Below are 22,293 nucleotides of genomic sequence, written 5' to 3'. Positions count from 1 at the left end.
TCTCGTCCCAATCCCACTCTACTCGTCGGCACAGGTTGTCCAAACTTACAGCCCACTCCGTCCGATTTTTGTCCTCCTTACACAGCTCACTGCCACGGCTGCACAACGCCATTTTGAAACAGACAGCATGTCTGAAACATTTTTTGATGGGTCGCCCGTTAAAAAAAGACGCAGAGGAAGACCTCCTACAAAAGCCAAAGCGGACGTTGCCATGATCGGCGAAAGCACTCTTACTTTTTCTATCAACTCCAGCATGAACGCCTACAGCAACTCTGCCGCCACGATTCGCCAGGGAGCCGTGTGCTCCACGCCGGTCATGAAGATTAGCCCCAGCCGCCGCAGGGTAGGCGGATCGCAGTCGCAAACGCCCACGCCCACGCCGCGGCGCAGACAGCCAGCGCCCGCGCTCAAGCCCATCCAGGAAAACAAGGTGGCGAAAGCGCATCACGAGCTGGTGTCTGTGACACAGCCGCAAAACGGGCTCGACTCGTCGCCGGCGTCGTCGTCCCGCTCGTCGCCGTCCGACAGGAACCCGCAGAGCTCGCAGGCGCACACGTCGCCGCTCAACGCGGCCGAGAGCGTGCCCAAGCCGGACCTGAACCCGTCGCTCTTGCAGCCGACAGACATCTTTGCACCAAAGACGCCGAAAATGCCCAGCACGCCCTTGGCAAGGGTGCCGCCGTCGACGCCCGTGTCGCACTTCTCGCACGTCCTGAGCTCGTCGCCGATGTACACCCACTGGTACGCGCAGACCCCGCACGGAAGAGTGGCGTCGACGCCGAACAGCCTGGTGCCCAAGCCGCTGCGGTTTGAGGACGTCAGACAGCCTGCGACGCCGCACAACCAGGGACTCGGGATCCTGGCGGCCCGGCACCGGTCGCTGCCGGCGAAGCACGATCTCGAGAAAATCACACAGCAACTTCAGAGCAAACTGCGCAAGACCCAGTCGCTCGGCGATGCCGCGCAGGGCAAAGGGCAGAACGATTTGTCCGCAGACTACCAGGTCACCGTCCAAATCAACAGCGACGGCAAGGCTACTGTGGTGACGAAGCGGCGCAAGCTTGTGCAGCCGCTCACGCCGGCCACCTATGGCCCCCACTTCACGGACGGGCTGATGTATGGCGTAGACCCTCCTCCGGGGCTCAAGATCGGCATCGACCCATACGTGGTGGGCGTGTCGTCGACCGAGTTCGAGATGAAGTCTCCATACATGCTGGCCGAGGGCGCGCAAGACGCGGCCAAGACCCAGAGCGACGCGCGGTTTGCGTTGCGCGAACTTCTAGACGACCTATAGTCACTAATATATGGCGTCATGCGATGCGGGCGTTGCGGCGCAAGCGAGCGAAAAATAAATTATCCGAGTCTCTTTCTCCCTTGCGCCGCAATTTGCCCCTCCTGGAAATCATCTGCCTTGCTGTCGACCTGCCCTAGTATCCTCCGCCTTCTCCGCACCGGCGTGCTCTTTCTCCGTATTGCGCCCCCTGCTGACGTGTACCTATTCATAAGCTTGACGCTCGCCCGCGTCGTCGCACCCTCACTGCTCGCCCAGTTCGGAGTCTATTGTTTCTCGCTGCGCCGTATTTCTGCAGCAATATTTCATGTTGTTTCTATTATGCAGCAATGCCAAAGATCTCTCCATGTATGGAACTTGCCAGGCTACGTATATATATTCCCCACATCCTTTTCCCCTTGTTATATTTTTTCGCACATGGTCTCCCCTTATCCCAGGCTCTTCCACCAGTTCATGGACGACAACTTTCTCCAGGAGTACGGCCATGAGTCGTGCACCAAGCTGCCGCTGATCCCCGTGCTGTCGTCCTCGTTCCAGACGCCGCTGGCGTCGCTGCGAGCCGTGGACTACTTCTCTGCAGAGCTTTCCGAGGACCAGTACTTCCGGTGCTGGATCTCCATCACAAACAACCGGTTCATGAAACCGTACGAGCTGTCCAACTTCCACAGTGTGCGCGCGGCCAAGCCAGACTCGCTCGTCGAGGACCTCCAGGTGTTTCTGCCGTGCACCTCGTCTGCGCGCCTGGAGAACGCCTGCTGGCGCGCATGGCAGAAGTCCAGAAGCAGGCTGCCCGAGCTGAACCCGGCCGAGATCAACTGGCACAAGGAGAACGACATCACCGCGCTGTACGGCCCCGTGCTCGAGCGCTCGCTGAGGCCGCACCTCGCCGAGCCGTCCGGCGACGAGCTCTCCGACGACGAGCTCTTCAGCTACAGCAGCGGCTCCTCGCTCACGTCCGTGTCGTCGCTCCCCACGCGCGGCCGACGGCGCATCGGCAAACGCCCCAAGAGAGTCTCTTTTTGCGACCAGGTCGCGCGCAGAGACATCGTCGGCGACGCCGTTTTCGACTGCACCTACGTGATGGACACTCAATGACGCGATGTAGTATTAGCATGACTTGATGACGACAATCTATAGCTCCTCCAGATGTAGCTGGATCGTGTTGCGCACAACGTTGGCCAGCTTGTCCGCGGGCGGCTCCTGCTGCTGGCGGAGCTGCCGTCGGAACAGGAACCGCGCCGACTTCAGCGCGATCCCGTACAGCTCTTTGCACTCGTCCTTGCTCAGCTGCGCCTGCAGCCCCAGACGGCGCACCTCGCGCGCGGCCAGCCGCTCCACCGTCCGGTTGAATTTTTCCCCCACGTTGTGCTCGCGCGGCGCAGGCCGGGGCGCCTGCGGCGGCTGGCTGTTGCGTTTCTGCAGATAGTTGTCCAGGACGCTGTTTTCGCGTCGCAGACGCGGCGCCTCGACAATTGCGGCGGCGTCGCTGGGCACTTCGCACTCGACGGCCGCGCCGGCGAGCCGCTCCGCGCGGCGCACAAATTCGTTGTCCAGATCCAGCACGACGCCCTTGATCTCCACGTGGTCCTCCTCCAGCCGCGGAAACAGCACCACGTACCGCTGGCTCTCGTCCGTCTCCAGCAAAAAGCCCACAATCTCGCCGCGCTCAAAGTCGCAGTACGCCACCACCTCCTGGAAAACCGCCTCGGAGTCCTTATTCGCCGTGTACACGTTGAAAATGCCCGTCTTGCTGGCCCCGACGAGCCACACTGGCAGCCGGCGCACGTCGACAAGGTCGACGGCCACGAGCCGGCGAAACTGCGGGAACTCGACCGCGTCGTCGACGTGGAACTCCAGGCCGTGCAGTGGCGCGCGCATGCCGTCGACCTCGCTGGTGACGTCGTAGCGGCCGCCCAGCTTCATCGCATGAAGGAAATACGAAAATAAAACTTACACCCCTGCACGGCCGAATATATCATCCGACGGCCGGCGTGCACAAATTTTTTAATCCCTTAAGACACCTAGACGTTTTGGAAAAGCCTGCTGTGTCCGCAAAAACGAGTCTGCAGCACGCCACGATGTCTTCCAAAGTCTACTCCGTCGCCAGGGTGTACGCGGACGCCAACGAGATCCGTCCGAGAGAGTACTGGGACTACGAAAACTACAAAATAGAATGGGGCAACATCGCCAACTACGAGATCATCTCGAAGATCGGCAGAGGAAAGTACTCGGAGGTGTTCACGGGCGTGAACGTGCTGAACAACGAGCCCTGCGTAATCAAGGTGCTCAAGCCGGTCAAGCTGAAGAAGATCCACCGTGAAATCAAGATCCTCAAGAACCTGACCGGAGGCCCCAACATCATCAGGCTGTACGACCTCATTCAGGACCACAACTCGAAGATCCCGGCGCTGATCTTTGAGAAGATCAACAACGTCGACTTCCGCGTGCTGTACCCGAAATTCACGCTCGACGACATCCGCTACTACTTCACGCAGCTGCTGCGTGCGCTGGACTACTCGCACTCGATGGGCATCATGCACAGAGACGTCAAGCCGCAGAACATCATGATTGACCCTCTGACCAAGACGCTGAAGCTGATCGACTGGGGGCTGGCCGAGTTCTACCACAGGGGAATGGACTTCAACGTGCGGGTCGCCTCCAGATACCACAAGGGTCCGGAGCTGCTCATCAACCTGCAACAGTACGACTACTCGCTGGACCTGTGGTCTGTGGGGGCCATGATTGCGGCCATAGTGTTCAAGAAAGAGCCGTTCTTCAAGGGCGACTCCAACACCGACCAGCTGGTGAAAATCGCCAAGGTGCTGGGCACAGACGACCTCCACAAATACTGCAATCGGTACGGCATCAAGCTGAGCAGCGACTACGACGACATCCTCATGACGTATCCAAGAAAGCCATGGAGACACTTCATTAATGAGAACAACAGACACCTGAGTGAGAACCCGGCGGTGATCGATCTGATCGACCACCTCGTCAAATACGACCACCAGGAGAGACTCACCGCGAAGGAGGCCATGGCGCATCCATTTTTCCGCGGCTCGTGAGGCTGGTGTTAATATATTCATATAGCCGACGCGTCGACGCGAGTCGATTCCTAATTTGAAACATGCAAACTATAAAAATCCAAAACGGTAGTTTAAATTTTGACAAGCCTCCCTGCTTATTCCTTTCTCCTCATGTCGGACACCCTCATCATCAAGTCCATCTCGTCCCACGACGTGTCACTCAAGGAATGGATACAGGTGCAGGAGAAGACGTTTCTGCGCTGGATCAATTCCAAGCTCCAGAGCCACAACCACGCTCCTCTACTTTCTCTCTCCGATCTTGGTTCCGGCGTCGATCTGTACCATCTGCTCAAATGTCTTGATCCCGACTTCGACCTCCTTCCCATCTACCAGCGGCCAAACCTCAAGTTCCAGAAGATGGAGAACGTCAGTCGCATACTGGACTATCTCAAGCACCGTCAGGGCCTCCAGATACACAATATCGGCGCCGAGGACATCGTGGACGGCAACTCCAAGCTCACGCTCGGGCTGATCTGGCTGCTTCTGCTCAACTACACCGTTTTTGACAGCTCTGACGAGGCCGACGCGTTCAGCAAAAAGGAGCTTCTGCTGCGATGGTGCAAAAAAGTGACGAGCTCGTATGCCGACATAAAACTGACCAACTTCACGTCGAGCTGGTCCAGCGGCCACGCCTTCTGCGCACTCCTCAACTACTTCAAGCCAGACCTGCTGGACTACCAGCACGCCGCGAAAATGACAAACCTGGACAGACTGGAGCTGGCCATGGCGGTGGCAGAGTCCGTGGGGATCTCGCGGCTGCTGGACCCGGAAAACGTCGACTGCGCGAAACCGGACGAGAAGAGCATCGTCGCGTACGTGAGTCTGTTCTACGACCGCTTCAGCAAGGAGCCCGTGAGAGACGCTGTCGGCACCAAGACGCGACTCGAGACGTTTCTCGGCGTGGTGACCGAGATCACAGGGCTCAAAACCGAGTATCTAGAGAGCCTGGCGCGGCTGATCGAGAGCATGCGGGAGATGCTGGACGCGATGCAGCGGCTGGGCGACGACGTGGCGGCGAAGCAGGCGTTTCTGAAGACGTTCAGGGCTGGCAAGAAGCTGCGCTTCCTGGAGCAGTACTCGAAGCTGGAGTCGATGCGCAGCAAGATCAACTTGATGCTGGTGGAGTTCCACTCGAGCCGGCTGTCGGAGCCGCAGGGCCGCGCGTTGCAGGACGCGCTGGAGCTGCTCAAGAAGGTTGTTGCGCAGGAGCAGGCGCTGAGCAGCGACGTGGCTGCGCAGCTGGCGCAGCTGAAAGAGGCCTCTTTCCGCAAGCTGCGCCACCTCAGCCACGACGTGAGCGCGGGGCTTGACCTGATCGAGAGCGACGTTCTGCAGCTGTCGGACGTGGCCGAGGCGCAGATCAACGAGCTGCCCGGGATCATGGGCGATCTGCAGGCCGTGGAGAAGCTCTACGAGCGGCTGCGCGGCGCGAAGGAGGAGTTTTGTCGCCAGATGCAGGTGATTGACCAGGGCTTTGATTTCAAGGAGACCGAGCAGCTGTACAGAGTGGACGAGCTGGGGTTCCGCATCAAGCTCGTGCGCCACATCATCGTGGACAAGCTGAAGTTTCTTGAGACGCAGTTTGACAAGAAAGAGCGCATCATCAAGCGGATGAGGACATCAAGCGAGCTGAGCTCCGTGCAGCTGTGCCAGCTCGAGATGATCTTCGACAAATTCGACCAGGGCGACAAGATGTACCTGAACAAGAGCGAGTTCCGCGATGCGATGACGTTCATCTACCCGTCCTTGAGCACAGGCGAGGCAGACAATCTATTCGAGTATATCTATGCGTCCACCTCCGACATCACACGGGGAGTCAAGCTCAAGCAATTTCTGGAGATACCCGGGCTATTTGGCGAAAAGCCTAGCAGAGAGAGCGAAGTGGTGGACCTTACGAGCCGCTTCTACTACGAGGCGTTTCAGGAGGCTAGTGGGGGCCGAAGTTTGGTGGGCAAAGCCGATCTGGAGCGGCTCCAGCTGGATTCCCGGCTGGTAGCAGGCGTAGAGGGGGTGTTTGCGAGGGAGGACGACAGTTTCAACTACTCGCGGTTTTTCGACGGCGACGACACACTGCTGGCCGGGTGGCCTGTGCAGCTGGACCGCGTGCTGGACGGGCTCAGCAGCGTGAATATAGACGAACGGTCTGTAGCGAATGACGGTTAACGAATAAATATGCATTTTCCATTAATTCCCGTTTGGGCAATCACAAAATTTTCTCCCCGCGGGCAAAAAAAAAGGCTCGCATGATTTTTATCTTGTGATCTTATTGATGTCTTTTCAGATCAATTGGGAGGCCATTGAAAAGCAGTCGTTCTCGTCTTACACGCGGGAGCTGCTCAACGAGGCCCTTAACTCGGGAAAGAGACCCAATATTCTCTCGTCCGACATCAAAATTGTCGACCTGAACTTCGGGCACATCTCACCAGAGTTCGAGATCCTTGAAATTGGCGACCTGGCCCCAGACCGGTTCAGAGGCATCTTCAAGTTCAAGTACGACGGCGATGCGTCTGTGACGGTCAACACGAAGGTCAGCGCCAGTCCGCTGAAAATATACAACAACAACATCTACGACGACCTGGTGGAGAAAAACAAAGCGTATGCCAGAGACTGCAAACAGCTGGCCGAGTTTGTGGGCCCGCAGTTCAACGGCTCTGACTGCAACTTTGATATTCCGCTGAACCTGACGCTGGGAAAGTTCAAATTGAGCTCGATCATCATCATTGTCTTCAACAAAACAAAGGGACTCACACTGGTGTTCAAGAACGATCCGCTCGAATCCATCGAGGTCAGTTCGACGTTCGACCGGATCAAGCCGATTGCCAAGTTTCTGCAGAAGACCATCGAGACGCAGATCAGCGAGCTGTTCAAGGAGTTCCTGCCCAGCTATCTCTACAAGTTCAGTCTCAAGTACACCACGCAGTCTCTTTCGCAATTCCACCAGGACCTGCTCAACGAGGAGCAAGACCTTCAGGAGAAGCGCGTTCTGCTGAAGGATGTTGACCCAGAGTTCCCGCTGCGCATTTCTCCGGGCAGTCTGATGCGTCTTACCAGAATCGCCAGCTCGAGACAGACGCTTGCGTTGGGCGGCTCGCTTTCTTGTGACCGCATGAACGACGACGTTGTGACCAAGAGTTTCGCCAACGCCATTCTGGCGGCAAGCAACACCCTGAGCTGGAATAGAATCCATCTGAGCAATACCGACATGCAGTACGGGTCCATGGGCCGCAAACTGGAGGTTATCAAAGATTTCCAGTCTAGATCGTTCTTCAAGAACGCCCACGACGGCGTGAAACCGAAGAGGAGAGTCATCAAGCTCAACAAGGCCAAACAGTCTCCGCCACCAGAAGAATCGTTTGCAGAAACTACCGAAGACTCGATCCCAATGTCCGAGAGCAGTCCGCCATCCACCGCTTCGACGTTGGTCGAGGAGACTGTTGAGAAGCTTCCAGACGCTCCCGTTTTCCCGAATAACAACTACCTGTCATCGCTACAATTCAAACTTGCCAAGAAAACAGAGCCGGGACCCCCAACTGCTTTCAAAGTGCCAGAAAGGCCCACGCACCACATCGACCAGCTTGAGCACCTCGAGATTCAGTCTCGCAGACTCAAGCTCGAAAAGCTGCTGGCCAACCACCACACAACGACGCCTTTTTACGACTCGCCGCCTCCGTATTCTGTATAGTGAACATGTATTCAACGCTTATTAACTATCACACCCCAAACATTTTCTTCTGCTCGTCCCACTCCTCTTGCGTAAACACCTTTTGGGTGAACGCGTGGATGTTGCTGATCTCCTCCTTCAATGCCCCGTTGACCATTCGATGTCTCATCAGCTTGTTCTTTCCCCTGAACACGTCGCTGACAATGATCACCGCGAAAGCCTGCCCACAGCCACCAGACATGTCCTGGACCTCCACCTCTGTGGCCTGGAGCCTTTCTTTTATGATTTGCGTCAGTTTATCTGCTGTGAGGTCCATAAAATAATTACAAAATGTGGTTAAAAAATAACTCCATTTCGAGCCTATTTTTTTCATGTCTTCTCCTGCAAGATTCCAGCGAGTGATCGCCGGGATCCAGAAACTGTATCCGATTGCGTATGCGGACAGTTCCTGGGACAACACGGGACTGTTGGTCGACGCTTCGGGGGTCAACAAGAGCGACAAGTTCCACATTCTGCTGACGGTCGACCTGACCCAGTCTGTGGTCGAGGAAGCAATCAGGGCCCGGTCGAGTCTTGTGCTGGCGTACCATCCGTTCATCTTCCGCGGCCTGAAGAGCATCACTCCGAGCGATCCTCAGCAGAGCTCGCTGATAAAACTGATCCATCACGGAATATCTGTGTACTGTCCCCACACGTCCGTGGACGCAGCCAAGGGAGGAGTGAACGACTGGCTGGCCCTCGCACTGGGCGAGATAAAGGAGAAAACCGTGATCGAGGAAAACGCTGCGGAGGAGGGCGTGGGGATGGGCAGGCTCGTGACGCTGCAGCGCGCCGTCAGTCTCAGCGAGCTTGTGCCTAAAATAAAGAGCCACTTAGGAATCAGCCATCTCCTATTGGCCACGAAAAAAAACCCGGACGCCGCCGCCATCACGACCGTCGCCGTGTGTGCCGGGTCGGGAGGCTCTGTTTTCCGGAACGTGGACGCCGATCTGTATCTGACGGGCGAGCTGTCGCACCACGAAGCTCTCTACTTCAGAGAGAAAGGCTCGAGCGTCATTGCCTGCAACCACTCCAACACAGAGAGGGGGTTTCTTTCCGTGCTGAAGGAGCAGCTGGCCCGCGAGCTGGACGATCCGGAAATTGCCATCGACATCTCCACCACCGACGAGGACCCGTTCGCCATCGTGTAGCGCGCTCTCTGCCGTGTCTATATATCTGCTACGCACAGCCAATAGCCAGAAAATGTATATTTTACCACACGTCACCCCCGCACCAGGTGTACTTATTTTGCGAAGAATTGCAACTTTTCTGCAACTGCACATGTCGGAGCTGCCATCCGACTCGCCGCCACACGCTGGCCATACTGTGCAGACAAGCGTGTCCTCCGGGCCGTCGCCGGAAAACTTGCACAAGGTCAGGAACCCGCTCTCGAAACTCAGCAAGGCCGCATTCCATCGACCTACGACACCGCCTGCCCCCTCCGAATCAGTAGTCGGCGCATCGAGGGATGCCGACTTTGTGCCCATGTCCAAGCAATCGTCCCGTCTATTCAAAATCACCAAGAAAGCCGGCAAGCTCGCCACAGAGCTGGCCAGCGACTTTGCCTTTGGCACGTACAAGGACGAGCAGGTAGACCCGCAGTTTGAGGAGTACAAGCTCGGAAGACTGCGCGAACGAGCAGAGCATTACAACCGTGACGTCGAAAAGGTCAAGCAGGAGATCAACGAGAAGGGCACCGAGGTGTATTTGGATCACCTGAGGTTTTTCCTCGACTACATGGACCAGAGCGAGTTCAACGACCCGATCGACTATGCCATCACCAGAAGAGACCTCTGGCTCAATTGGTACAAACAGTTCCTCGTCAACTTGCGCGACGAGGTCGGGGACTACGAGAAACTGGTCGAGGAGCGCAAGGCGATGCTTTCCCAGCCCGAATCAACATACCAGCACATCAAGCACGACGCGGACTACAAGCTGAAAACAAAGCTGCACGAGCTCTCGTCCATTTCGCAACCTGGACTCGTCCAGAGCCTGCAAAGCTCCATGTTCAACGACAAGCGCGTGGTGCTCCTGCTGCTCTGGTTCCTCCAGATCATCAAGAAACTGTTGAACCAGCCGACGATGATCAACAGAGAGGTGCTGGAGGCTCTGAAAAATTTCCAGGACGCCGTCGACCCGTCGCTTGAGGCAGAGCTCTGCGAGGTGTGCGTCGTCACGAGCAACAAAATGATATCCAGCAACCTTAAAGACACGCCTGCCGAGGAGATCCAGTACATAGCAGAAGGCTCGATTCTGGGCGCACACGTCGAGTTTCTCAACGGCTGGCAGGTCAGACACGACAACCCGCAGTTCCATACAAACTTCGTCAGTGTGACCGACAGTCTGCGAAAAGTGATCGACCGCACAAACAGGGGCGTGCTTCCGGCGGTCTACGTGGACCAGTATCCGAATTTCGACCATCCTATTCTTGACGACCAATTTTACGAATACCAGCTCAGCAGCGACGAGAAAAAATTCGCCGCGGAGTACTCCTCCTTCACCACCATCGCCAGTGACGTGCTGCCCCTGCGCGACGCGTCCCAGTCGTGCGTCTGCTGTCCGGACTTGGCGCTCACCGCGACAGAGAGCAATCTCAAATCCACGTTCGCAGAGTTCAAAAGGGTGCTCAAGCCTAGCGGATATCTCCAGCTCTATCTATGGGACGTTGAGAACGCGCCAGGCGACCCCAAACACCAGTCCGACAACGAAATCCTGCGCCAGTGCGTGTGGAGACTACTAGCACAGTATAACGAGGGCCGCAACAGCGTGGTCAACAAGATCAGCTCCCAGGCTGTCCCCGTGCTGCGGGAGCTGGGATTCAAAAAGATTCGTTTCTGCAACATCGGCTTTCCCTTGATATCCACCCTGTCGGAACACACAGACATAGCAAGCATGATGCAGACATCTGATTCCGACCGCACGGCCTCAACAGCCTCCACGACCCAGCTGGGGTACAAGGATCCGCGTGTCAATGCGTTTTTCGAGTTCTACTCCAACTACATCGAGTTCCTGATGTTCGCTAAAATCCTGTCCGTCTTCCAGTTGGTGGAGACGCTCAAGTACCAGGCCGCCAAGGAAAAGGTCACCAAGGTGGGCGACCGGGAGACGCTGGACCTGATCAAGCTGTTTATCGACTACAAGCTCAACGGGTGCGCTGGAAAGGTGGTGCAACAAAGATTCCCCTACCTTCCTCAGCGACAGGACGCTGTCAGAAGCGAGGGAGTGGGCTACTCTGTGGTGCTGATCGCAGAAAAATAGTAAGCTAGGTTTCGTCAAACATGTTCTTCGTTCCACGCTCGAATGCGTCTTAGTAATCGTTCTTCTTCAGAGTCCTCTTCCGACTCCGGCTCGACCTGCGAGAGCTGACGGACATCGTGCACCACAGGGTCTCTTGTCCTGTCTCCGCGGACGATTGGCCGCGAAACCAGCGATGTCGGAGGCACAATCATCTCTTTCGGACTGTAGATGTACACCTCGTAGGGCACGTAGGTGTCGGAAGTGGTGGTGGTGATCTCTTTCTGCTTTAGCGACTTCTTGAACTTGACAAACTTCGGCTTGAGATTGAACCATTTGGAGTATCGCGCGTCTGTCTCCTCAAACAGCTGGCGACCTAGAACTCCCTGTTTTTGGCGGTATTTGTCCAGCTGGTACATGCGGTTGAGCCACTCCCAGGTGACCCCGTTGACGAGCAGCGAGCAGGTGATGTTGAATATTTCGGCGAGCCGACTGACCCACGGGTTAGCCAGGTCGGCGATGTAGAACGCGACGGACGCGTTTGCACAGAGCTCCATGAGCAGCGTCAGGGGCAGCACGGTGGGCTTGAAAGCGAGGTCTTTGCGGGAAATGGCGTACACCTGCAAAAGACAGTCGTAAAGCACCGATAGCGATATTCGCAGCAGATACATCACCACGGGCAGAATCACAAGCGCAACGTTCTGGTCCGCGGAGCTGTTCGTCTTGGAGGCCAGCGTCGAGGCGGCCCAGATGATCTGCGAAATGATGGCAAGACTGACTCCGACCACCAGGATCAGCTGCCGTTCTCTTTTGCGAGAAAACATCTTTTTGATCACCTCGATCTGTGTCAGGAGCAGCAGAAAGTAGGTGATGATGTAAACGATGTTGAATCCAAGCGAGTCGGTGATGGCGTCGACCAGCTCCAAAGCCGAGACATGTCCTCTCGAGTTCTGTCTGGACAGGTAGACGAGCGAGTAGATGTAGATTGCCATCAGCTGTCCGGTGGCGAGTATGCTGGATATCTTCATGATCCACGTTGGCTTCAGCGATCTGATGTGGTGCTTGTTGAAAAGAATGGCCGTGAGAAACACCGCAAGAACCGCAGCCGTGCTGATCACGAAGATTGCGGGGTACACAGAGTCGCGGAACACCAAGGTAGGCGACGAGTTCTGGTCGTCCACGTACTCCCTCCAGCTGTCCTCGAAAATTGGCAGCCGTGGGACGCCTATTTTGGACAGAAACCTGTTTGTGGTGTACAGCACCGGCTGCTCTGCGACGCACAGGTGGTTGAAGTACGAGTCTTCGTCAACGGCAAAAACGCCTTTCGCCGAGACTATGTAGCCCTGCCACAGCTCAATACTGTCGCATATCGCGTAGTCGGCCGTCTTCTGCGGATTTCTCCACAGCACTAATTTGTGATGGGCCTGGCCCGTATCATCTAAAAATCGCATTTATTGAAGGTTTTTATTTTAATTTTTTCCTCTTGTCAAATGGACACGGAAGTTTCATTTTCCACGCCGAACCTGGTGGAGGAGCACTCTGACGCGCTGGCGCGTCACAACTCTGACGGCGGATACAGCCTGATAGACTACTATGCGGAAAACCGCAGGGAGGAGCCGTTCACGCTGGTGAATCCGCCTCATAAAAGGATCTTGACCCGAACAGAGTCGATCCAGTCGCTCAAGAAGTCGCGAACGTCGCTGGAGCGGGTGCAGAGCAAAATCGGCGAGTCTATCCACCAGGAGCCAAATCGACTGAACGCCATTCTTGCCAGCGACAGAGACAGGTACGGTTTTCGCAAAAGTAACCATTATGTCAAGACCGAGGAGTACGACGAGTGGTGGACGCAGTACTCGCAGTACCTCGCGCGGAGAAAGAAGAAGTGGGAGAAGCTCATGGCGAAAAACGGACTGCTAGTCGCCAAGAAGGGCAGTCCGACCAGGTTTCCCGCCCGATCTGAGGAGCTGCGACGCTACGTCCGCAAAGGCATTCCGGCAGAGTGGAGGGGCGACGCCTGGTTCTATTTCGCCAAGGGCCACGAAAAGCTGAAAGACAATAAGGGCGTTTACGACAAGCTGGTCGACGAGACCATGAACATGATCAACGAAAACACAGAGGCTATTGAGAAAGACCTGCATCGGACGTTCCCGGAGAACGTCCATTTTAACGACATCACGCGCAACGGAGTTACCGAGGAAAGCCCCTTGCTGCAGACCCTGAGACGTGTGCTCAAGTGCTTCTCCAAGTACAGACCCTCGATCGGTTACTGTCAGTCGCTTAATTTCATTGCCGGGTTATTGCTGGTATTTTTAGACGAGGAGCGCGCGTTCTGGATGCTCGTTATTGTGACCGAAAGGTATCTCCCTGGGATCCACGAGTTCAATTTGGAAGGAGTCAATGTGCACCAGGGCGTGCTGATGCTGTGTTTGAGACAGTATCTACCGAACGTCTGGGCTCTGATCAACGAGAGCTCGCATTCCAACAACAACTCGTTTCTGTACGATCTGCCCACACTCTCGTTCTGTACGACAAGCTGGTTCATGAGCATTTTCGTTGGCGTGCTGCCGATCGAAACAACCTTGCGAGTTTGGGACTGCCTGTTTTACGAGGAGTCGAAGGCGATATTTCAGGTTAGTCTGACGATATTCAAACTGCTGGAGCCCCAGATGGTCGATCTCAGCCACAAGCGGTCGGATGACGACGGCATTCTGAGCGCAGAGTATTTCCAAATAATCCAGAATGCGCCGAAGCGGTTGCTGGACGCCAATGCGTTGATGGAGGAATGTTTCAGGTTCTCAAGCTTCAGCAAGCTTTCGCAGGAGGAGATCCAGAATTGCAAGAAATATGTCATTGAGAGCCGCAGCAGGTACAACGAGTTGATCAAGCGGCGCAGTGCAGTGGGCATGGACGAGCAGGAACGCAAGCAGCTTATGCGCACTGCCGTTCTCCTGGAGAACAAGCAGATCGGACTCAAGAGCATGAACTGGAACGGCCGGCTAAACAGCCGTATGCGGCGTATTCAGCAACGTATCCGCTAGACGGGCCCACTTGGCCGCGGCACCAGCACGTCCAGACTTAGATACCCGCTTCTTCGAGGACTCACAAATTCGACCGGGATGCCGCGTTTTTTCAGATCAGCATTGACGTCCCGGATGTATACTTCTAGTTCGTCCGCATACTTTTTATCCCACCGTAGTCTTGACAAAATCCCGAACGTGAGGGTGTCCAGGAGCAGATAGGGGCCCCATTTCCAGGTATATTGGTTCTCTAGCAGTTTGTTAACGTTCCCGATGACTTTCTCCACCTCTTCTCGCTCTAGGTACAAGGCCAATGGTGTTCCGAGGTCTGTGCAGAACCACTGGCCGTCGACCAGCACTTTGGGCTCAAAACGGTCGTACTGGTCGAGCTCGAATTTTGGATGGTCGACCGTCGCGACGCGGGCGATTCTAATCACTCTTAAATTTGTATCGTTCGAATAAACGTTAGGAAAGTGCGTCACCTTTGCCTCCCCCACAGAATACACGTGATAATTGAGCATGAGTGTTGTTTCCGAGCTGGAATTTGCCAACAAATTCCAAAGCCTGATAAACTTTGTTTGTCCCGAGAGAACAAGCAGGGAAATAAAATACACAAACGTAAGTTCGTTGCCAGATGAAAAAATGCTAACTCTAGTGCGGATTCGGACACATAAATACTCCGCTGTTTTACCGTGGCGGCGAGCGGTCCACCGTCAGCGTGACGATCAAATCTCTCCGTCCTCCTAAATTTGAGCACGAATTCAAATTCGATTCTACCACGTCGATTTACAAGGTCAAGGAGGAGCTCGCAAAGAAGATTGGCAGTTCTCCGGACCACCTCACATTGATGCTCAAGACTAAGACGGTCCACGACGAGGACTTGCTAGAAAAGGTCGCCACGGAAGGGGTGTTGAAGTTGAATGCCATGGTGAAGGCCAGGCCAGAAACTACAGAAACGACGCGCGAAACCGTCAAGCCTGCGTCTGGCCTATCGCCTGAGGCGTGGGCCAAGATCTCGCAGATTCTGGAGTCCGAGATTGTCGACGAGGCTGTTCGGAACGAGTACTTGCAGAAGCTGAAGAGGGTGAGAATGTGAGCACGTAGCAGACGCACCGGCGTTTCAAGTGATTATTCGGTGTATAGCAGACTCACCATTTGGGCGGAACCATGCTGGGTTTCAACCTCTGGGGTCCGTGCTCGTGCTATGTCCTCTCTTTGGGTGTGTGGCTACGCTATCTAGCTCCAGCCAACTAGCCGGCGTGCTCTTTATTGAGTAGCTGGGAATAACCTGACCGGTATGTGTGGAAGCCAACTACAATGAGAAATAAGTAGCTCCGTATCCTAACCGATTCTCTTGGTGATCAGCGTGGCAAGGCATAACGTCCAAAGTGAATTGTCGACTAGCTGCTCGGACTAAGAGCAGTGAATACTGGCAGATCGGTGGCTGAAACCCCAGTACTGCTTTTGATAGCACTACCCCTCGGTCCGCAAAGCCCGGTGGAGCTTTCAGAAGCAACATCGGCACGGGCGACATCATGGAGAAGAGGAACTGGTTGGCTACTGTCCAGAGTGCCTATCGCGTATTATCAGGCACGCAAACACTCTTGAATGCCTGAAACCCATGAAGACCAGCAGCATTTTTGTTTGGCGATCTCATCTCCGAACGCATAATTTATGCGTCATTTTAAATTTTAATTTTTTGATCTGGACATGGCATGTCCCCTTCTAATACACTAACCTTGCTCCATTTCGGCGCAGGTAACCACGCGGAAAACCCCGAGAAATTCAAGCGATTGTTCAGAAGGGCCTTGAAGTCGAGATTCCCGCAGCCAGACGGAGCAGATCACGTTGTCTCGCAGATTCGCCAGCTGATCGCCGTTTCCTCTGTAATAGAGGATAGTTCGCTGACCAACACAGGCGTGACGTCCTCAATTGCACGAGATGGGTCGATCCAGTCCGACTCGAGCATCTTTGTCTACGACCGAATAGCCAAGAAACACAACCAATCGTCGCTGCTGGCTAACACGGCAGCACGGCCCATTACTGAGTGTGCGTACCAGTATTTTGCGCAGCAGAAAAAAAACGAGCTTGGACTCACACCCCCAGTGACCCTCGTGGGGGTGACTGACCATAATATGAAGATCAATGGCCGCATGAACCAGCTTTTCGAAAAGTACAGAAACGAGCTTGACCGTATAGACTCGGTCGAGAAAAAAATAGCGTCCTCCATAATCACAGACACCATCGGCGTTTCGGTGATTGACAAGCGCGCAGCGTCCACGGGGGTCTCGTCGGGCGGCAGTCTGTTCAAGAAACCCGGCAGAATTGGCTGTTCGGGCGTAGTCGGGGCCGGCTGCTACACAGCACAGAAAGATGGCGCCCTGGTCAATGTTCTATGTTCGGGAAACGGCGAGGACATTATCCAGATGGACCTTGCGCGGTCTGTATGTCGGCACATTCTTGCCAATTGCCACTGCGGGCGCCTGGTATGCGACCTCGCCGCAGAGGCGGTGTACGACGCAGCACAGGAGGTCGATCTGCGGGCCCTGGACGACCACTTTAATCCGAGACTATACGTCGGAGTAGTTGGCTATTTTGAGTCGCCGGACCAGTTCCGCACGGTTTTCTATTTCCACACCACAGAGACATTTGTGTTTGGTTACGCTACGGGCCTGTCCAGTGAATTTTGCTTTAGCACACGTCCGAAATTACAGGCTGCCACCAAAGGCCAAATGTACGTTAAATAATAAAAATAGATCCGTGGCTGGTGATATTTGAGGCGAAACTTGGGCACAAAAATATTTCTGTGGCTAATCGTTGTTTTGCGTCTCTTTGATGGACTTGTCCAGACTGCTCACTGAATCTGGACATCTATCCAGTCTTTTCGAGCGCGAAGAGGTGGGACAGGAAACCTATACTCCCGGCCAACGACATCTGATCCGAATATGCTCCATCAGCTCCTCGTCCACCTCCATAGTCAGCGGCCTGGTTGCCTTCTACACTCTGGGGATGATTCACCCCAAAAAGCGAATGTTCCGTCACATCCTGATTGCCATACTGATTGCCTTTGACTTCCTCAAAGGCATCGTGTTGCTGGTGTATCCAGCAAGTTCCGAAAGCAGCTCGGAAGGGTCTGTGCAGAACGTTAAATTTCTCAACGCCATAGGATGGCTAACGTGCTTCAGCATCGAGGGCGCTGACCTCATTATCGTTTGTTTTGCTGTGCACATTGCGCTTCTGATTTTTCGTCCAGCCGTTTCCCAGCACTCAAATGGCGAAGGCGGTCTCCACACTGTCCGAAATTACGTCTACATTTTGACGTTTCTCATTCCCGTGGTTCTCAGCTCGGTCACATTCGCAGGACACAATGGTTACACAGATCAGGTCAGCTGGAGCTACATGGAACCACTTTCTGCGGTGTGGTACCTGACCTGGATCATCCGCTATTGTATTGCCATTCTGATCGTCACGATCTACGTCTCTGTCTATTTCTACGTGATGCGCCAATACAGGGCCGTGAGCAGCAAGATGGATTTTGTGAGCCACCACAAACGAGGGTTTGTCTCGGAAGTTCTTGGAGACTCGCTCATGTACAGAGTAGGCCAGCTGCTGCTGATGCTCATCTTGCCAGACATGCAAATCACTTCCAAGTTACGTGGAAAGGACCTCAACTCGGACACATACACCGAAAACATGGACAGTATCCGCCAACACGACCCCGAACTCGCAGACTACCACCCTCCACAGTCGCCGAAAGCAGATCGATCGAGGCACGACGTGGGGTTGGATATCCAGCAATTGCTGCACGAAGAAGCAATGGAACGACTCCGAATACGACAACTACAGATCATGCGCCAGATGAAGGTGGTCTTCATTTATCCCGTTTCCTATATGCTGCTGTGGCTGTGGCCGTTCGTGGCCCAGTGCTTCCAGCTACAGCACGGCCGTCGAGCCTACTACCATTTATGGGTGTTCTGCATGTCCTCCTTCTTCCAGGCATTCAACTGCACCATCGACACGCTAGTGTTCTTGTTTAGAGAGCACCCGTGGAACCTACGAGCCAGCAAAGTGGACCCCTACGCTGAATATAGCTACTGTTGGCTCCGACGCAAACTCTCTTTTCTCCCGGGCTACAGGCTGGGCAGCCCCTCGGTGCGGGATGCCAATAAAACTTTCAGGCCGAATGTAATGCACCACGGCTCGCAGCTCAACGTGCACGCTTCCGATACCAGATCTAGCTCGATCATGGACCCCAAAGAAAACGCGCGCAATAATCCGGTCAGTCTGGCGGATTTCCTCAACTCCTCCGCCCCAAAAAGCCCACAAGCCACGGCAAACCCTTCTACACGACGCAGCTCCAAGTTCAGCTGGCGCGCGTTCTCGCACATAGGCTCGTTGACCGAGTCGAACCACTCTGATGAACATAAAGAGGCGCGCAAAGAGCCGGGCTTTCGCAAAGGCAGCGTCGCCAGCGGGAAGACGTCTTCTACAGACGACAACGTCGAGATGGACCTGATATATTTCCTCAAGGAAGGACGCCCGTGACGACATATGCAACTTTAATATTTAATGAACCGATTTTATCTCTACTTAGCTTATCTCGGTATTCCTCTTCCTCTGCCCATAGGCTGTTGAGGCTGAGGCTCATTAGGCTCATTCTTGATCGTCTCGTCCACACTCAGCACCAGAACAGCAGCCTCTGTAGCGCTCTGCAGTGCATTCATCTTCACCAAAGCTGGCTCCCAAACAAACTTCTCGAAATTATTACTGATGCTCTCGCTCTCAAAGTCCAGTCCGTACCACACCTCTCCCTTAGAGTGCTGTGCTCTCAGGTTGTTTAGAAGATCAGTGCCGTCGAGTCCTGCGTTCTCACACAGCTGTCTAGGAATCACCTCCAGAGCCTTAGCATAGGCCGCGATGATAAGCTGCTGTTTTCCAGCAATCTGTCTAGAGTAGTTTCTCAGGTGCTTGGACAATTCCATCTCTATGGCTCCTCCACCGGCCACCACGGCATTGTGTTTTAGAGCCCTCTTCACAATCATAATGGCGTCGTGCAAAGAACGCTCGACCTCGGCAATCACCTGGTCAGCTCCTCCTCTCAGAATTATGGTACACGTTTTAGCAATCGGACAGCCTTCAAAGATGTTGTATCTTTCTCCGCCGATCTGAACTTCCTCGAATCTTTCACAAGAGCCCAGATGCTCTGGCTTGATATCCGAAACAGTCGTCTGGATCGACCCTCCAACGGCATGAACCACTCTTTCCATGTCCTGCGCAGGAATTCTTCCGGCACAGAAAATGCCTCTATCAGCGAAATACTGGGTTGCCAGGTCTCCAATAGGCAGCTTCGAGAGCACGATGTTGGCTCCGGTAGCCACTATCGCGTCCAGTTTGTTCAATATAATCTTCCATTCGGCATCCACGATTTCCTGATAGTCTGCCACCTTGTCGATCCTGACCTCTGCATTATCTTTTTCTGCCTTCAATTCCAGCTCCACATTAAGGGACAGGATCTTTGGGTTGCTGAACTTCTTTGGCTGCTGCTCGAAGCCGGCATACGAAAAGGCTTTCTTGAAAGCGACGCCGTGAACCAGTCTGGACTCGTCCATCGATCCGCCCGCAACTTTCTTGATTCCAATCAGATCTTCGTCTAAATCGTCTCTATCCAGCACCAGCACAGCGTCAACAGCCATTTTGGTGAAGAGCTCCTTGTTATTTTGGATGATCTTGGAGGACATGGCTGTTTGAGCACATCTTTCCAGGAGTTGTCTCATCTCTGCGTCACTATGATCTGCGGCCAATTCCACCTGCAGCTCCCTGATTTTCTCGCACGCAAGGTCGCAAGCTTTGCGGAAAGCCTTGATGATCACGTGCGAGGGCATGCCCTCTTCAATGAACTGCTTACTCTCCTTCAGAAACTCCGCCGCCAACAAGGCCACAGAAGTGGTTCCGTCTCCGACCTCTGCATCCTGCGACCGAGAAATATCAACCAAAATCTTGGCAGCGGGATGAACCACATCCAAGAGCTTCAGAATGGTGGCTCCATCGTTCGAAATCGTCGTACGTCCGTTATTCACAATCAGGATATCTGATCCCAACGGGCCCAAAGTGGCCTTCAAAGTCTCCTGGATCGCCACACACGCGTTAATGTTCGAGATTATCTGGCCACGGCCCTGCGAGGTGTCCGTGCCCTCTTTAAGCACAACTATTGTAGGAGTGGACATGAATAAAAAATGGCGAATAAAGAAATATTCGAACAAATATTTCGCGTCGACGGTTTTTCTTCACCTGCGTCGCGTCGATCGTCTATGTACATTATATTTTCCACACACCTATGCTACCGTTGTCCCGGCCTTCCACCAAATAGCTATCTGTGTAACGGCAGAAAGTCACTGTTCCAGAGCCCTGGGCCACGTCGGTGTGTGCCTGGTCGATGCGGTCATACAGCTTCACCGTCTCCTCGCCCGCAGCACAGGCCACTCGCTTCTCATCGAACTGAAGCGACCGGATCTCGTGGCCGTACGCGAACGAGTCCATCAACACTCCGGTTCTCAGATCCCATATGCGGACGGACCGGTCCCGCGACCCAGTCACGATGCTGTGTTCATCAAATTGCAGGCACGTGACGGCGCTCGTGTGACCAACTAGCTGGCGGATAATCTCTCCGCTACGCAGATCCCACAGACGAACAACGCCATCGCCTGTTCCGGAAGCCAGGGCAGCATCAAAGCACTGCAGCGCGCCAATATACGGGGTCTGCATCTTGGCCGGGGCCTGTTTCCAGCTCCTCGAAGCGGCCCACATCACGTCTATCGTCTGGATGCACTGCCCCGTAGCCACGTCCCAATGTCTTATGGTTCTGTCGGCCGATCCCGACACAATGGTTGACCCCGACATGCTCACGGCGGTGATCTCATCCATGTGTCGCTCAAAAGAGTGCAGCAGCGGCTCGTCCACGCCTACCTTAGTGTAGTCCCAGAGTCGCAAAGAAGCATCCAGCGATCCGGTCACAACAAGGTCTTTTTCCATCGCCAGGCACTCCACGCTCGATAGATGGCCCTCCAGTCTTCCAATGCACTCGTTTCTATTCAGATCCCAGACTTTGACGGTGTTGTCCAGCGAAGCAGACACCAGAGTGCCAAATGGAGCGTCGAACGCAAAACAGGTCACTGCGTCGTCGTGGGCCTCCAATCGCACTATCTCGCTCCCGGGACTGTAGAACTGGTTCAGTGTCGAGGCGTGTTTGCGAATGGGGGCCGGCTCCTGAACGGCCTCTTCCGCCGTCTGGGCACCTTTGTTCTCGAGGCTTTTCTCCACTATTCGGAGCAGTTTCTCCAGGTCCGACTCCTCCTTCTCGTACTCTGCCACACGGTCAAATATTTTCTTGCGCAGACGATACAGCTGCTCGATCTTGGCGTCGAGCTCCTTGATGTCGCTCTCGGCGATGCCTTTTCTGATCTCCAGCAGATCCAACTTGTAATTCACGTCGTCCTTGTACTGGTGCAATTGCGCTACGTTGGTTGTCGACTTGATGGTATCAGCGTTCAATCCCGCGGCGAGTCGCTTCGAGGGCGAAGCTGCTTGCTCCAGGTCTGGCAAGATTGCACTAAATCCCTGATACAAGGAGAATACGGCGTCTTCTTCGTCCTGCGCGGGGATCTCTGCCAGCAGCTGATCGCTCACTATCTCTAGACCGTCGTTTCGCGTAGTCTTGGACCGTCTTACAAGAGAAACACTGGTCCTTGCGTTCTCAGCATGTCTTTTCACAAGTTTCTGACTCTTGTGGCCCCCAACGGTGGACAATGCGTCCTTGTACGTCTTGTTATTGAGCAAGCCTGCCTGGTCCTTGCTCACCAAAACAGACGCCGTCGTCGTCAAAGACTTGATCTGGTCTGACATGGAAAGTACAAGTGAGAATATTTAAAATATTTTGGACTTTACGCACTTTTTCGCTCGGAAACGACA

The 22,293-nt window shown here is 54.5% G+C and overlaps 17 protein-coding genes across 17 annotated transcripts; 12 read left to right on the top strand and 5 right to left on the bottom strand.

The window, feature by feature from the left end:
- Nucleotides 1-127: 127 nt before the first annotated feature.
- Nucleotides 128-1,294, top strand: KL911_000426 (uncharacterized protein; the record flags this gene model as incomplete). Its single annotated transcript, XM_043199531.1, has 1 exon — nucleotides 128-1,294. The coding sequence occupies one exon, from the start codon at nucleotides 128-130 to the stop codon at nucleotides 1,292-1,294; it is 1,167 nt and encodes a 388-aa protein (XP_043057119.1).
- A 450-nt stretch (nucleotides 1,295-1,744) lies between these two features.
- On the top strand, nucleotides 1,745-2,386 carry KL911_000425 (uncharacterized protein; the record flags this gene model as incomplete). The annotated part of the gene is made up of 1 exon (XM_043199520.1): nucleotides 1,745-2,386. One exon carries the CDS (start codon nucleotides 1,745-1,747, stop codon nucleotides 2,384-2,386), a length of 642 nt encoding a protein of 213 aa, XP_043057118.1.
- A 36-nt stretch (nucleotides 2,387-2,422) lies between these two features.
- Nucleotides 2,423-3,214, bottom strand: KL911_000424 (uncharacterized protein; the record flags this gene model as incomplete). The annotated part of the gene is made up of 1 exon (XM_043199509.1): nucleotides 2,423-3,214. One exon carries the CDS (start codon nucleotides 3,212-3,214, stop codon nucleotides 2,423-2,425), a length of 792 nt encoding a protein of 263 aa, XP_043057117.1.
- A 155-nt stretch (nucleotides 3,215-3,369) lies between these two features.
- On the top strand, nucleotides 3,370-4,356 carry KL911_000423 (uncharacterized protein; the record flags this gene model as incomplete). The annotated part of the gene is made up of 1 exon (XM_043199498.1): nucleotides 3,370-4,356. One exon carries the CDS (start codon nucleotides 3,370-3,372, stop codon nucleotides 4,354-4,356), a length of 987 nt encoding a protein of 328 aa, XP_043057116.1.
- Nucleotides 4,357-4,488: 132 nt separating this feature from the next.
- On the top strand, nucleotides 4,489-5,687 carry KL911_000422 (uncharacterized protein; the record flags this gene model as incomplete). Its single annotated transcript, XM_043199487.1, has 2 exons — nucleotides 4,489-4,955; nucleotides 5,042-5,687. The coding sequence occupies 2 exons, from the start codon at nucleotides 4,489-4,491 to the stop codon at nucleotides 5,685-5,687; spliced, it is 1,113 nt and encodes a 370-aa protein (XP_043057115.1).
- A 70-nt stretch (nucleotides 5,688-5,757) lies between these two features.
- KL911_000421 (uncharacterized protein) lies at nucleotides 5,758-6,540 on the top strand (the record flags this gene model as incomplete). Its single annotated transcript, XM_043199476.1, has 1 exon — nucleotides 5,758-6,540. The coding sequence occupies one exon, from the start codon at nucleotides 5,758-5,760 to the stop codon at nucleotides 6,538-6,540; it is 783 nt and encodes a 260-aa protein (XP_043057114.1).
- A 106-nt stretch (nucleotides 6,541-6,646) lies between these two features.
- On the top strand, nucleotides 6,647-8,059 carry KL911_000420 (uncharacterized protein; the record flags this gene model as incomplete). The annotated part of the gene is made up of 1 exon (XM_043199465.1): nucleotides 6,647-8,059. One exon carries the CDS (start codon nucleotides 6,647-6,649, stop codon nucleotides 8,057-8,059), a length of 1,413 nt encoding a protein of 470 aa, XP_043057113.1.
- Nucleotides 8,060-8,087: 28 nt separating this feature from the next.
- KL911_000419 (uncharacterized protein) lies at nucleotides 8,088-8,354 on the bottom strand (the record flags this gene model as incomplete). Its single annotated transcript, XM_043199453.1, has 1 exon — nucleotides 8,088-8,354. The coding sequence occupies one exon, from the start codon at nucleotides 8,352-8,354 to the stop codon at nucleotides 8,088-8,090; it is 267 nt and encodes an 88-aa protein (XP_043057112.1).
- A 55-nt stretch (nucleotides 8,355-8,409) lies between these two features.
- On the top strand, nucleotides 8,410-9,228 carry KL911_000418 (uncharacterized protein; the record flags this gene model as incomplete). The annotated part of the gene is made up of 1 exon (XM_043199442.1): nucleotides 8,410-9,228. One exon carries the CDS (start codon nucleotides 8,410-8,412, stop codon nucleotides 9,226-9,228), a length of 819 nt encoding a protein of 272 aa, XP_043057111.1.
- A 130-nt stretch (nucleotides 9,229-9,358) lies between these two features.
- On the top strand, nucleotides 9,359-11,335 carry KL911_000417 (uncharacterized protein; the record flags this gene model as incomplete). Its single annotated transcript, XM_043199431.1, has 1 exon — nucleotides 9,359-11,335. One exon carries the CDS (start codon nucleotides 9,359-9,361, stop codon nucleotides 11,333-11,335), a length of 1,977 nt encoding a protein of 658 aa, XP_043057110.1.
- A 14-nt stretch (nucleotides 11,336-11,349) lies between these two features.
- Nucleotides 11,350-12,762, bottom strand: KL911_000416 (uncharacterized protein; the record flags this gene model as incomplete). Its single annotated transcript, XM_043199420.1, has 1 exon — nucleotides 11,350-12,762. One exon carries the CDS (start codon nucleotides 12,760-12,762, stop codon nucleotides 11,350-11,352), a length of 1,413 nt encoding a protein of 470 aa, XP_043057109.1.
- A 39-nt stretch (nucleotides 12,763-12,801) lies between these two features.
- KL911_000415 (uncharacterized protein) lies at nucleotides 12,802-14,349 on the top strand (the record flags this gene model as incomplete). Its single annotated transcript, XM_043199409.1, has 1 exon — nucleotides 12,802-14,349. The coding sequence occupies one exon, from the start codon at nucleotides 12,802-12,804 to the stop codon at nucleotides 14,347-14,349; it is 1,548 nt and encodes a 515-aa protein (XP_043057108.1).
- Nucleotides 14,350-14,601: 252 nt separating this feature from the next.
- Nucleotides 14,602-15,424, top strand: KL911_000414 (uncharacterized protein; the record flags this gene model as incomplete). Its single annotated transcript, XM_043199398.1, has 2 exons — nucleotides 14,602-14,732; nucleotides 15,046-15,424. The coding sequence occupies 2 exons, from the start codon at nucleotides 14,602-14,604 to the stop codon at nucleotides 15,422-15,424; spliced, it is 510 nt and encodes a 169-aa protein (XP_043057107.1).
- Nucleotides 15,425-16,043: 619 nt separating this feature from the next.
- On the top strand, nucleotides 16,044-17,075 carry KL911_000413 (uncharacterized protein; the record flags this gene model as incomplete). The annotated part of the gene is made up of 1 exon (XM_043199387.1): nucleotides 16,044-17,075. One exon carries the CDS (start codon nucleotides 16,044-16,046, stop codon nucleotides 17,073-17,075), a length of 1,032 nt encoding a protein of 343 aa, XP_043057106.1.
- An 88-nt stretch (nucleotides 17,076-17,163) lies between these two features.
- KL911_000412 (uncharacterized protein) lies at nucleotides 17,164-18,873 on the top strand (the record flags this gene model as incomplete). Its single annotated transcript, XM_043199376.1, has 1 exon — nucleotides 17,164-18,873. The coding sequence occupies one exon, from the start codon at nucleotides 17,164-17,166 to the stop codon at nucleotides 18,871-18,873; it is 1,710 nt and encodes a 569-aa protein (XP_043057105.1).
- Nucleotides 18,874-18,923: 50 nt separating this feature from the next.
- On the bottom strand, nucleotides 18,924-20,552 carry KL911_000411 (uncharacterized protein; the record flags this gene model as incomplete). Its single annotated transcript, XM_043199365.1, has 1 exon — nucleotides 18,924-20,552. One exon carries the CDS (start codon nucleotides 20,550-20,552, stop codon nucleotides 18,924-18,926), a length of 1,629 nt encoding a protein of 542 aa, XP_043057104.1.
- A 91-nt stretch (nucleotides 20,553-20,643) lies between these two features.
- On the bottom strand, nucleotides 20,644-22,227 carry KL911_000410 (uncharacterized protein; the record flags this gene model as incomplete). The annotated part of the gene is made up of 1 exon (XM_043199354.1): nucleotides 20,644-22,227. One exon carries the CDS (start codon nucleotides 22,225-22,227, stop codon nucleotides 20,644-20,646), a length of 1,584 nt encoding a protein of 527 aa, XP_043057103.1.
- Nucleotides 22,228-22,293: the final 66 nt, after the last annotated feature.

The sequence above is a fragment of the Ogataea haglerorum genome (assembly GCF_019207285.1).
Source record: "Ogataea haglerorum isolate 81-453-3 chromosome Unknown 81-453-3_NODE_1_length_915391_cov_96.871712, whole genome shotgun sequence".
Lineage (NCBI taxonomy): Eukaryota > Fungi > Ascomycota > Pichiomycetes > Pichiales > Pichiaceae > Ogataea > Ogataea haglerorum.
This window is presented reverse-complemented; position numbering and strand designations above follow the sequence as displayed.